Source organism: Mesoplodon mirus (genome assembly GCF_964341445.2).
Source record: "Mesoplodon mirus genome assembly, chromosome: X".
Lineage (NCBI taxonomy): Eukaryota > Metazoa > Chordata > Mammalia > Artiodactyla > Ziphiidae > Mesoplodon > Mesoplodon mirus.
In genome coordinates this window covers 106,767,155-106,781,449 of record NC_138981.1, presented here as the reverse complement: position 1 = coordinate 106,781,449, position 14,295 = coordinate 106,767,155, and the positions used below count along the sequence as shown (strand labels likewise).

At 39.6% G+C, this 14,295-nt stretch overlaps 1 protein-coding gene across 3 annotated transcripts in view; it reads left to right on the top strand.

The window, feature by feature from the left end:
- Positions 1-13,182, top strand: part of TENM1 (teneurin transmembrane protein 1) — a gene marked incomplete at both ends in the record, with an annotated part of 603,322 nt that extends 590,140 nt beyond the window's left edge. For all 3 annotated transcript variants that reach the window (XM_082610702.1, XM_082610701.1, XM_082610700.1), the window contains 4 exons: positions 3,508-3,895; positions 4,740-5,960; positions 6,541-6,683; positions 12,424-13,182. In XM_082610702.1, coding sequence (XP_082466828.1) covers positions 3,508-3,895; positions 4,740-5,960; positions 6,541-6,683; positions 12,424-13,182 — 2,511 coding nt within the window. The remainder of the gene's footprint in view (positions 1-3,507; positions 3,896-4,739; positions 5,961-6,540; positions 6,684-12,423) is intronic.
- Between the last annotated feature and the right edge of the window lie 1,113 nt (positions 13,183-14,295).

Sequence of the window (14,295 nt, the reverse complement as noted above, 5' to 3'; positions counted from 1 at the left end):
TTTACCAAAATCCAGTTAACATGTAACTTTTCCAGTGAGGTGATGAGGTTCCCTGCCTCCCCGTGCTCTCTTTAAGTCCTCTCTTTAACATGGCCTTCGCTGGAACATTCTTTCACTATGTCTGGGGCAGAGCAAGACAAAGAGGCTGGCTCTAGTAGCATATTTTGAAGTAAGAATTCTCAAACTTTAAAAATATAAGTCTCTTTTTATACCTCAAAATGCTTCTGGTAGTACCTCTGTAAATTTGCTTGCCATCCCTATACCATGATATATTAAAAATCAAACAGCAGATATTTCACCTTAATGTGCAGAAATTTTGTAAAAATTGTTTGACTTCCTCTAGAGTAAGTAAAAATTACTCGTATCATTTTCATGCACAATGGTTTGTAGCCATTAGGAGAAAAATAATTATTTGGCTAATAGCTGCGGTGGCTTAAATGATCTCATCTCTATTTAAAAAAATCAATTATTGTTTCTTAAATTTTCTCTGTGCGGTCATTAATTCTCTATCTTGATTTATGAGCCTTCCCTGAGTTAATTATATTTTAAAGACTTGTGGGGCTAAAATTTTGTATTACGGTAAATTTACATTTACATCTTTCCGTTTCCTAAAATCGTTCTTAAGAACTTCATTTTTAAATACATTTAAATATATTTTATAATCATTTAATAAGATGCTTTAGTCTGATACATTTACACAAAATTGCCTCTTCGGGGCTGAAATTTTCAAAGGCTGCCTCGAGGGAGAGAATGCAGCCTTTGGCTTGTGCTTCCAGGTGGCCCCAGACTGCCATCTGGTGGTCATTCAAATGCTTAAATTTTTCAAATTTCTGCCATTTCTCATTTCTACTCGTGTTCAAATGAGTAAACAGCCATGATTGTTCTTGTTTTCTTCTTTACAATGATGTCACAGTCTTTTCGGATCTCACAATCAATTTTTTAAAAATACAAAGTCTCCCACTCCATCGTTTCAACTAATAAGAAATGGCCTTTTACCATATAGCTGCACTATGGGCACTGGATGGACTCATAAGTATTATTTTTGAAAAAGCTGATAATAATGCCCACCCAAAGTGAAAAAGCAGGCAAGTGAGGGCTAAATGCTAGTCTGGCAACGCAATGGTTACATTCATGAGATTTCCAATCACATCATCCACATTTTTGCCATTGGCAGGAAGCTTTAAAACAGACCAGGGAGCTTTCGAGACAGCGCAGCATCAGCACCACCCAGGAACAGGGTCAGGCAGTAGTTTACTGCAGCGCAGAGGATGAGAGCAGGGAGAGAATACAATGGCGATGTGCTATAAATGTTTGGCAAGGCTGGTGCAGCGACTGGAAAAGGCCTGGCCCAGGCAGGCTGGTACTAGATAATGTGTGCGAGCCATATGGTGATTGTCCCTGGCCCACATCGCAGGTGACAGATGTCATTTGTTCATGGCATATTGACAGAAGAGAGTGGAAAGTAGCTGAGAAATCTGGCTTTCAGCATAGAGGTGATGCAAAGGCATTTCCCACCAATTTCCTCCCAGGCTCTGTTGAGTTCTGCCTTGGTCAAGGACTCAGTGGTCCCTTTTGTGTCCTCGTGCCCACGCAGGAGTTCCAAGTCTCTAACCTTCTGTTCAGCAGAGTTTCTGGAGCTGCAGGGTGTCCACAGGTGATGAGGTGATAGGATTTCCACACAGCTCTGTATCCCCAGGCAGAGTACTTGGTGGAAAAGAAGGAAAGGATAAGTGAACAAGCAAATAAGTGCTGACTTTGACTTCACAGTACTGACATGCGATTCCGTATCAACTCTCAGACGAGCAAGGATGACATGCAGTTTGAAGAAGCATGTTCAATATTAGAGTATAATTTCATACTTAGAAGATTTAAAAGTATGTTATATATGCTTATGTAATTCATATTCATAACTATTCATGTAATTTATATTTAGAAAATGAAAAGATACCTATTGTTTTCATAACAGAAACTTCAGAAAATAAAACTCAACTAAATCTTTTTGCTTGATAAGCCAATTCTCAAGAAAGAAGGGGTAAAAGCTCCCTTAGGGAGATATATCAGAATTTCCAGGGGTCAACAATTTTTATTTTTATTGAAAGATGAGATTTAAATGCTTTTCAATTAGAAATAGGGTTTGAGTTCTCCTTACAATAGTGTTCTTTTTATGTCTATATTTAAAATTAAAATAAGATAAACCAATATCAATGAAACACCCATAACGTGCAAGGCGTTATACCTCAACAAGTAACTGTTTCTGAAATACAGATCAGTTTGGGGGAGAGGGCTTGCATAACCAGAGAATTCTTCACTTTTAATGGCATGTTTCCCTAATATAGTTTAAAACATGAATTGCAGAGCAATACAGTAGTCCCCCCTTACCTGCAGGGGATATGTTCCAAGGCCCTCAGTGGATGCCTGTGGATAGTATGGAACCCTATATATACTGATATTTCCTGTACTATCGGGCGGGTAGCATATACAGCGTGGATACACTGAACAAAGGGACGATCCACATCCTGGGAAGGACAGCGTGAGATTTCATCACACTACTCAGAACAGCGTGCAATTTAAAACTTATGAATTGTTTATTTCTGGAACTTTCCATTTAATATTTTCAGACAGCAGTTGACTGTGGGTAACTCAGAAAGCAAAACTGCAGATAAGGAGGGGACTACTGTAACAGTAATGTTTTATATACAACTTTTCAGAAAGGCATCTACTCTATAAAGTCAATAAGTATTTTTTGGTGACTAATACTTAATATGAGGCATGCCTTGCCCCTCATTTACCTCCCTCCAATCCACCTCCACACTGAAGCAATAGTAACCTTTCTGGAATACCTACTGGATTGCCCTGTCCTTCGATTTGCTTTCAGTGTTTTCCTTGTTGCCAGCAGGTTAAAGTCCAAACTCCTTAGCATGGCTTAGAAAGCCCAGTGTGATCTAGATCCAGCCTACCTGCCTGGCCTCATCTCTTGCCATTCACCCACTCCTTCCAACACACCCATACTCTGGCCACACAAAATTCCTGTCATTCCCTGAAAAAGCCATGTTCTCTTTCTTATCCTGACCCTCACAATGCTATGCCCTGTGTCAGGAATACTCTCCCCATCCTGTTCCACCCACCTCCCTGCCTTCATCTGGCCAACCCCTAGTCACCCTTTAGGTCTCAACTCAGATGTCCCAGTCTCCAGGATGCCTTTCTTGACCTCTTAAGTCTGAGTTAGCTGCTCTTCCTCCGCTTCCCATAAGCGCCCTGTACTTCCTCTGTCATAACACATTTCACACTATATTATAATTGTCTGGTTATTTGTCTTTCTCTTCCATTAAACTGTAAGTTTAGGATAGACCCATTATTGCCCACTACTGTATCCACTAGGGTCCACCACAGTGCCTGGCACATAGTAAGTGCTCCATAAATTTGTGTTGAATGGATGAATGTGTATTTTCTTTAATCTCCTGAACTCCAATGGTACTATTATGCTGTCGTGCCTTTGTCTCGTTTCAGTCTGTGATGCTTCTCTTACATAGCCAGCGGCGTTATATCTTTGAGTATGACCAATCGGATTGTCTGCTCTCAGTCACCATGCCTAGTATGGTGCGCCACAGTTTACAAACCATGCTTTCAGTGGGCTACTACCGGAACATCTACTCCCCACCAGACAGTAGCACTTCTTTTATCCAAGACTATAGTCGAGATGGCCGACTACTACAGACCCTGCAGCTGGGGACAGGGCGCAGAGTTTTATACAAGTACACCAAGCAAGCAAGGCTGTCCGAGATTCTGTATGATACCACCCAGGTCACATTAACATATGAAGAGTCTTCTGGAGTGATTAAGACAATACACCTGATGCATGATGGCTTCATTTGCACAATCAGATACAGGCAAACAGGTTTGTTGTGAAAGGGTGGTGATGTATACAACCACATCAGTCTTATGAAATTTTTGCTGGCCACAGTCTGAGATATAAGCAGTAACCTATAGACATTCTTCAATTCAACCAAATTTCACTTGCATTATCAAATTATCTTCCATTGAAAATGAAAAACATAAGTGACATGAAAGCTGATTCCTTAAAAACATACAGTACATTTCTCTATGTCTCAGCTCTCAAGAAAGTTGAATTCTAGGTACCTAGTCTAACTGTGTACCAGTCCCTACTCACCACCAAATCTTCCCAAAGATGCAGCTGCAAGATATGAGTCTCACTGAAACTAACTCAAGCCCTATATAACCTCTATAAGCCTCAGTTGATGGCAACATGTCTTTAAAAGTCACAACTTTTGATTATATTTCATCCTTTTGGTTTATAAAATGCCCAAATCCAGTTACTTGAATGCTGGAGTTGGTCAAAACCTGACTCTCTGACTTTGTAGCACAGGTTATATAAACTGAAAGTATTTTTGTCAGTAATTGTTTTTAAAAAAGCATGTTTATAATATCAGTTTCACCACCTCAACTACTGGATGGGTTATTACTTTTAAAGTTCCTATAGTTAAATTATTCTATAACTATAATATACAGTATTTAAATTTTTTTCATATTTGGTGACCACAACTATGAGAATATATATATATCTATGAGATGCCCAGGTATTAGATATCAGAGGTCAATCTCTAATATTTTATTTTGAATGTAAAAGCATCCATACTAAAGAAAAGAACACTAGAACTTTCTGATTGTTCAGTATTGAGCGCCTAGCTTTGTTCTCATTATTTTTATTTTGATCCCTTCAGGACCTCTTATTGGGCGCCAGATTTTCAGATTCAGTGAAGAAGGCCTTGTGAATGCTCGGTTTGACTACAGCTACAACAACTTCCGCGTCACCAGCATGCAAGCTGTGATAAATGAAACCCCTTTGCCCATAGATCTGTACCGATATGTCGATGTCTCTGGTAGAACAGAGCAGTTTGGAAAATTCAGTGTAATTAATTACGATTTAAATCAGGTCATAACTACTACAGTGATGAAGCACACCAAGATCTTCAACGCCAATGGACAAGTCATTGAAGTCCAGTATGAAATCCTAAAGGCAATTGCCTACTGGATGACTATTCAATATGATAATATGGGCCGAATGGTAATATGTGATATCAGAGTAGGAGTAGATGCCAATATAACAAGATATTTCTATGAATACGATGCTGATGGGCAACTTCAAACTGTTTCTGTAAATGATAAAACCCAGTGGCGTTATAGTTATGATCTGAACGGCAACATCAACCTCTTAAGCCACGGGAATAGTGCTCGTCTTACTCCTCTCCGATATGACCTCCGAGATCGCATCACCAGACTAGGAGAAATTCAGTATAAAATGGATGAAGATGGCTTTCTGAGGCAGAGGGGAAATGACATATTTGAATATAATTCTAATGGTCTGCTGCAGAAAGCCTACAATAAGGCTTCTGGCTGGACTGTGCAGTATTACTACGACGGGCTTGGGCGACGTGTCGCCAGTAAGTCCAGCCTAGGACAGCACCTCCAGTTCTTTTATGCAGACCTTGCCAACCCCATAAGAGTTACTCATTTGTACAACCACACGAGCTCAGAGATTACATCCCTGTATTATGATCTCCAAGGTCACCTTATTGCCATGGAGCTAAGCAGTGGTGAAGAATATTACGTAGCATGTGATAATACAGGAACCCCGCTAGCTGTGTTCAGCAGTCGAGGTCAGGTGATAAAAGAGATACTGTACACGCCTTATGGAGATATCTATCATGACACTTACCCTGACTTTCAGGTCATCATTGGTTTTCATGGAGGACTCTATGATTTCCTTACTAAATTAGTGCACCTGGGGCAAAGAGACTATGATGTTGTTGCTGGTAGATGGACGACGCCTAATCATCACATATGGAAACAGTTGAACCTCCTTCCTAAACCATTCAACCTCTACTCTTTTGAAAATAACTATCCAGTTGGCAAAATTCAAGATGTTGCAAAGTATACCACAGGTATTTAAACGGTGTAATACTTTATGCTAAGGTAAAGAGAAAACTCGTTTATCACATAATCTCAATGCCTTTGTAAATATGCTTCCTCTTCCTGCCAGCTAGCCCACAAGTTATTGTGCAATCACTCTCTTCCTCAGTCTTCTAGAGTGAGCAGAACTGTGTACGTTGGCATAAAACATGATGCTTTTGCATCCCAGTACATTTTCTCTTTCCTTTTAAGCTTTCTTTTTGTAGTTTTCACTCTTAAAAAAGTTTCTACAAATAATTTCATAGAAGAAAAATCGGGATTCTGTTGCATCAAGTAAATCTAATATCACAGTCTGTGTGGCCTTATTACCACTACCACATTGAGAATTTCCACACAGTAAACTGAGCTGATCTCTGTGATTATCCATGAATCAAAAGGTTTCCCTGGGGAAAGGATCATATGTTTGGAGTGGGTGACATAAGGGGGAGTTTATCCCTAACTTACCATTGGCTATACATATTGAAGGCAGGAGAGGCATCTTTCAAGCTTTCCACAAAAGTTGTAAAGTATGGGCTTTAAAATCTTTTTTTCTTTTAAATTTGTGTCTCACAGACATTGGAAGTTGGTTGGAGCTATTTGGTTTCCAACTACACAATGTACTACCTGGATTTCCCAAACCAGAATTAGAAAATTTGGAATTAACTTACGAGCTTCTACAGCTTCAGACAAAAACTCAAGAGTGGGATCCTGGAAAGGTTAGTATATGTTTTACCATCTCTATTTAGCTGAAAAAAAACAGAAGAGCATCCAACACCATGAAACATATATTTGCTTACTTATGTTTGAGTCTTCTTGAATATTCACTTAAATGTCCATGATTAATGAGGAGGTAGAAAAAAGCTTCCATGAGGAAAGGATCAGGGAATTGGAGCTTTGGGAAAAGAAAAGACTAACGTGTGACTTGATGACTGCTGCAGAAGAAGAAAGTGGAACTGAACTTTAACAATTCTAAAATGGGCTACCAAGGGCAATTATGGAGGGGGACTTCCGTGGCGGTCCAATGGTTAAGACTTTGCCTTCCAATGCAGGGGGTGTAGGTTCGACCTGTGGTGGGGGAGCTAAGATCCCACATGCTTCATGGTCAAAAAAACGAAACATAAAACAGAAGCAGTATTGTAACAAATTCAGTAAAGACTTTAAAAATGGTCCACATCAAAAAAAATCTTAAAAAAGGGGGGGGGGGCAATTATGGATTCTATATAGAGAAAATTGTTCACTAAGAGACCTAAAACATCAGATCTCCAACTGCAAAATAATTCAGGGCATAGTGCATTAAGAGCATGGGAATAACAAATTAAATTATTCTAATAGGGCTTCCCTGGTGGCGCAGTGGTTGAGAGTCAGCCTGCTGATGCAGGGGATGCGGGTTCGTGCCCCGGTCTGGGAAGATCCCACATGCCGCGGAGCAGCTGGGCCCGTGAGCCATGGCCGCTGAGCCTGCGCGTCCGGAGCCTGTGCTCCGCAGCAGGAGAGGCCACAATAGTGAGAGGCCTGTGTACCACAAAAAAAAAAAATAAAAAAATTATACTGATAAATGGGACTTCCCTGGGGGTCCGGTGGTTAAGACTCTGAGCCTCCATTGTACGGGGAACATGTTCAATCCCTGTTTGGGGAACTAGGATCTTGCATGCTTCATGATGCAGCCAAAAAAAAAAAATTATTCTGATAAAGAAAACGTACAGAGGGTGGGAGGGAGGGAGACACAAGAGGGTAGGGATGCGGGAACAGATGTATATGTATGACTGATTTACTTTGTTATAAAGCAGAAACTAATTAAAAAAAAAGAAAACGTACAAAAATACAAACACATGGGCTTCCCTGGTGGCAGAGCGGTTGAGAGTCTGCCTGCCGATGCAGGGGACACGGGTTCGTGCCCCAGTCTGGGAAGATCCCACATGCCATGGAGCGGCTGGGCCCGTGAGCCATGGCCACTGAGCCTGCGCGTCCGGAGCCTGTGCTCCGCAACGGGAGAGGCCACAACGGTGAGAGGCCCGCATACCGCAAAAAAAAAAACAAAACAAAAATAACACATGGAGGCTAAACAATACACTACTTAATAATGAAGTGACCACTGAAGAAATCAAAGAGGAAGGCAAAAAATACCGAGAAACAAATGACAATGGAGACACGACGACCCAAAACCTATGGGATGCAGCAAAAGCAGTTCTAAGAGGGAAGTTTATACAATCCTACCTTAAGAAACAGGAAACATCTCAAATAGACAACCTAACCTTGCACCTAAAGCAATTAGAGAAAGAAGAACAAAAAAACCCCAAAGTTAGCAGAAGGAAAGAAATCATAAAGATCAGATCAGAAATAAATGAAGAAGAAATGAAGGAAATGATAGCAAAGATCAATAAAAACTAAAAGCTGGTTCTTTGAGAAGATAAACTAAATTGATAAACCATTAGCCAGACTCATCAAGAAAAAAAGGGAGAAGACTCAAATCAATAGAATTAGAAATAAAAAAGGAGAAGTAACAACTGACACTGCAGAAATACAAAGGATCATGAGAGATTACTACAAGCAACTTTATGCCAATAAAATGGACAACCTGGAAGAAATGGACAAATTCTTAGAAGTGCACAACCTGCCGAGACTGAACCAGGAAGAAATAGAAAATATGAACAGATCAATCACAAGCACTGAAATTGAAACTGTGATTTAAAATCTTCCAACAAACAAAAGCCCAGGACCAGATGGCTTCACAGGCGAATTCTATTAAACATTTAGAGAAGAGCTAACACCTATCCTTCTCAAACTCTTCCAAAATATAGCAGAGGGAGGAACACTCCCAAACTCATTCTACAAAGCCACCATCACCCTGATACCAAAACCAGACAAAGATGTCACAAAGAAAGAAAACTACAGGCCAATATCACTGATGAACATAGATGCAAAAATCCTCAACAAAATACTAGCAAACAGAATCCAACAGCACAGTAAAAGGATCATACACCATGATCAAGTGGGGTTTATTCCAGGAATGCAAGGATTCTTCAATATATGCAAATCAATCAACGTGATACACCATATTAACAAATTGAAGGAGAAAAACCATATGATCATCTCAAGAGATGCAGAGGAAGCTTTCAACAAACTTCAACACCCATTTATGATAAAAACCCTGAAGAAAGTAGGCATACAGGGAACTTTCCTCAACATAATAAAGGCCATATATGACAAACCCACAGCCAACATCGTCCTCAATGGTGAAAAACTGAAACCATTTCCACTAAGATCAAGAACAAGACAAGGTTGCCCACTCTCACCACTCTTATTCAACATAGTTTTGGAAGTTTTAGCCACAGCAATCAGAGAAGAAAAAGAAATAAAAGGAATCCAAATTGGAAAAGAAGAAATAAAGATGTCACTGTTTGCAGATGACATGATACTATACATAGAGTATTCTAAAGATGCTACCAGAAAACTCCTAGAGCTTATCAGTGAATTTGGTAAAGTAGCCGGATACAAAATTAATTCACAGAAATCTCTTGCATTCCTATACACTAATGATGAAAAATCTGAAAGTGAAATTAAGAAAACACTCCCATTTACCAATGCCACAAAAAGAATAAAATATCTAGGAATAAACCTACCTAAGGAGACAGAAGACCTGTATGCAGAAAATTATAAGACTCTGATGAAAGAAATTAAACATAATACAAATAGATGGAGAGATATACCATGTTCTTGGATTGGAAGAGTCAATATTGTGAAAATGACTCTACTACCCAAAGCAATTTACAGATTCAATGCAATCCCTATCAAACTACCACTGGCATTTTTCACAGAACTAGAACAAAAAATTTCACAATTTGTATGGAAACACAAAAGACCCCGAATAGCCAAAGCAATCTTGAGAAAGAAAAATGGAGCTGGAGGAATCAGGCTCCCTGACTTCAGACTATATTAGAAAGCTACAGTAATCAAGACACTGGAACAAAAACGGAAATATAGATCAATGGAACAGGATAGGAAGCCCAGAGATAAACCCACGCACATATGGTCACCTTATCTTTGATAAAGGAGGCAAGAATATACAGTGGAGAAAAGACAGTGTCTTCAATAAGCAGTGCTGGGAAAACTGGACAGGTACATATAAAAGTATGAAATTAGAACACTCCCTAACACCATACACAAAAATAAACTCAAGATGGATTAAAGCCCTAAGTGTAAGGCCAGATACTATCAAACTCTTAGAGGAAAACATAGGCAGAACACTCTATGACATAAATCACAACAAGACCCTTTTTGACCCACCTCCTAGAGAAATGGAAATAAAAACAAAAATAAACAAATGGGACCTAATGAAACTTCAAAGCTTTTGCACAGCAAAGGAAACCATAAACAAGACCAAAAGACAACCCTCAGAATGGGAGAAAATGTTTGCAAATGAAGCAACTGACAAAAGGATTAATCTCCAAAATTACAAGCAGCTCATGCAGCTCAATAACAAAAAAACAAACAACCCAATCCAAAAATGGGCAGAAGACCTAAATAGACATTTCTCCAAAGAAGATATACAGATTTCCAACAAACACATGAAAGAATGCTCAACATCATTAATCATTAGAGAAATGCAAATCAAAACTACAACGAGATATCATCTCACAGCCGTCAGAATGGCCATCATCAAAAAATCTAGAAACAATAAATGCTGGAGAGGGTGTGGAGAAAAGGGAACACTCTTGCACTGCTGCTGGGAATGTGAATTGGTACAGCCACTATGGAAAACAGTATGGAGTTTCCTTAAAATACTACAAATAGAATTACCATACGACCCAGCAATCCCACTACTGGGCATATACCCTGAGCAAACCATAATTCAAAAAGAGTCATGTACCACAATGTTCATTGCAGCTCTGTTTACAATAGCCAGGACATGGAAGCAACCTAGGTGTCCATAAGCAGATGAATGGATAAAGAAGATGTGGCACGTATATACAATGGAATATTACTCAGCCATAAAATGAAACGAAATTGAGTTATTTGTAGTGAGGTGGATGGACCTAGAGTCTGTCATACAGAGTGAAGTAAGTCAGAAAGAGAAAAGCAAATACCGTATGCTAACACATATATATGGAATCTAAGGAAAAAAAAAAGGTCATGAAGAAACTAGGGGCAAGACGGGCATAAAGACACAGACCTACTAGAGAATGGACTGGAGGATATGGGCAGGGGGAAGGGTAAGCTGTGACAAAGTGAGAGAGTGGCATGGACATATATACACTACCAAACGTAAAATAGATAGCTAGTGGGAAGCAGCCGCATAGCACAGGGAGATCAGCTCGGTGGTTTGTGACCACCCAGAGGGGTGGGATAGGGAAGGTGGGAGGGAGGGACATGCAAGAGGGAAGAGTTATGGGAACATCTGTATATGTATAACTGATTCACTTTGTTATAAAGCAGAAACTAACACACCATTGTAAAGCAATTATACTCCAATAAAGATGTTAAAAAAAACAAGAAAAAAAAAGAGTAATGAAGCAAAATAATAAATATTACAGAGAGAAAGTCTGGAAAAATAGGAATACCAAAACATTCAAGGTTCAGCAGATAATTCCATCACTTAGTGTGGTACAAATGAAAACAAGAAAGTACTTTATCTTTCAGTTGAAAGAAAGAGGAATATCTGTGTTTGCCAAAAAAAAAAAAAAATGGCTTTAACAAAACTGAAACTTGGGTGAGAGGGCTTGAAATTCAAGTATAAAAATTATAAAGGAAATGAAATTCTAAATAAGTACTATAGGTGTATCCCTTTTTGTAAATACATATAACATGTAAATGCTTTTTGTAATTAAACGTCCTGAAAAAAGTTTAACAAAATTTTGAAAATTTCTGATGCTTTGTAATGGATACTTGGAGGTTCATTATTCTCTTCTCTTTATTTCTTAGTATGTTTGAAATCTGCCATAGTAAAAAGTTTTTTTTTTTAATCCACATAAAAAGATCCATGGACTTGCTGATTTGCCCTTGTGATTTATAAGGTCATAAGCTACTTGAAAGCAAGAATGCTGCCTTATACCGTCTCTTTATACCTCACTGTGGCTAATGTATTACTCTACATCCAATAAGAAACAGCTAGTCAGTGTCCGTTGAATGGGTAAAAATAAAATGTCTTTGGGGGGAGCTAGACCCACTTAAGTGCCTTTTCGCTCTGTGATTCTATGGTATCAAGTTAACATATTTGCTTATGCTTAACTCTTAACACCAAGATATCAAGAAATATATGCCAGGTGATCAAGTCACCTTTTAGTCTTTTCCAAAGCTCTGGTGAAGAGATTCCAAATTTGGTTTGTTTTTAAATCACAAACCAGCAAATTAAAGAGAGAAGGAAGCAACCTGGCAAGCCTTTGCTTTCTACAATCACCAAGCGTATGCTAGGTGTCTAATGGTCTGCTGCCTTTGCTCTGTGCCTTTCTTCTTTCCTAGACCATCCTGGGTATCCAATGTGAGCTCCAGAAACAGCTCAGGAATTTCATTTCCTTGGACCAACTTCCTATGACTCCCCGATATAATGATGGACGGTGCCTTGAAGGAGGGAAGCAACCAAGGTTTGCTGCTGTTCCTTCTGTTTTTGGCAAAGGTATAAAATTCGCCATCAAGGATGGCATAGTAACAGCCGATATTATAGGAGTAGCCAATGAAGATAGCAGGCGGCTGGCTGCCATTCTCAATAATGCTCATTACCTGGAAAACCTACATTTTACCATAGAGGGGAGGGACACGCACTACTTCATTAAGCTTGGGTCTCTGGAGGAAGACCTGGTGCTCATCGGTAACACTGGGGGGAGGCGCATTCTGGAGAATGGTGTCAATGTCACTGTGTCCCAGATGACTTCGGTGTTGAATGGGAGGACTAGACGGTTTGCAGATATCCAGCTCCAGCACGGGGCTCTGTGCTTTAACATCCGGTATGGGACAACTGTCGAAGAGGAAAAGAATCACGTGTTGGAGATCGCCAGACAGCGTGCCGTGGCCCAGGCCTGGACTAAGGAACAAAGAAGGCTGCAAGAAGGGGAAGAGGGTATCCGGGCATGGACAGAGGGGGAAAAGCAGCAGCTGCTGAGCACTGGGAGAGTACAAAGTTATGATGGGTATTTTGTTTTGTCTGTTGAGCAGTATTTAGAACTTTCTGACAGTGCCAACAATATTCACTTTATGAGACAGAGCGAAATAGGCAGGAGGTAACAAAAAAAATCTCTGCCTTTGCGTCACCAAAGACTGCCTGTTTTTAAAACATAAAATGGTTTATTGTATTGGTTTTCTAGATCAGAACTCTGTATATGTAAATATGGAGGAAAAACATATCCAACTGCCTTTCAATGTGACGGAAGATGGTATTTTAATATTGTTTGTTTAAACTCTTTAAGAAATGACAGAAATTTTTAGTTCTTGTGTGGCAGTATTCAAAATAACACAAGTAGAACTCAAACAACTAAAAAAAATTTTTTCAGCAAGCACCGCTTTCAGTTTGTGGAGCCATGCAGATGTTCAAATATAAAGAAAGAACCCAAGGTTCTCTACGTCAATTGTGACACGTGGTTTCATACTCAGCTTTTGGCAGAACTTGCGGGCTATTTGAAAGGTGGTGCAATCATATCTGAACCTTGCATTTCGAAAGACTGCCAGCTCTTTCACGTGTTCCAGATCTGTTATAGGAAACTTTGAAAGAAGTGTAAAATGTCCTCGGCCACCATCTCTTAGAGTCAGGACCCATTTGCCCTTCGTCCCTGATGATTCCTCCTTGCTTGTTGAAATAGATGCCGTGTTGTTGTGCTGTGTTTTGGCGTGTGGTGGCTGGGTTCTGTCTACCACGCTTCCCTGTGGGTGTGGTCACCAAACCCAATTGCCACTATTTGCTCGTGTGTACATGATACCAAGGCAGCTGGCCAATGTAACTCCTCCCACCCAACTTGTTTTGACTACATTTTGTACTCAGTTGTCCAGCTGTATTGGTGTCATGAAAACATAGCTTTTATTAACCTGGGTAGGAATTCCTCATTTATATATAGGGTGTGTTTTGGTCATAGTTTCACATTCGTGATTCAGTATTTATACACTAATCCAATGGTTTTGTGCACATGAAAGGTAATTTACTACAAAGTGTGATTCTGGTACAAAAAAAAATAGGCTTTCACAGGCATACATGCCTGGGATGCCGACACATTACACTCACTACTACTGCAGAAATTCATAAGAGCCAAAACCTTTTAAAAAAAAATAGACATAGTACTAAGGTGAAAGGAAAGTACCAAAGGGAAGACCAAACTAAACATCACGGGAAGTTGCTGCCACATTGTT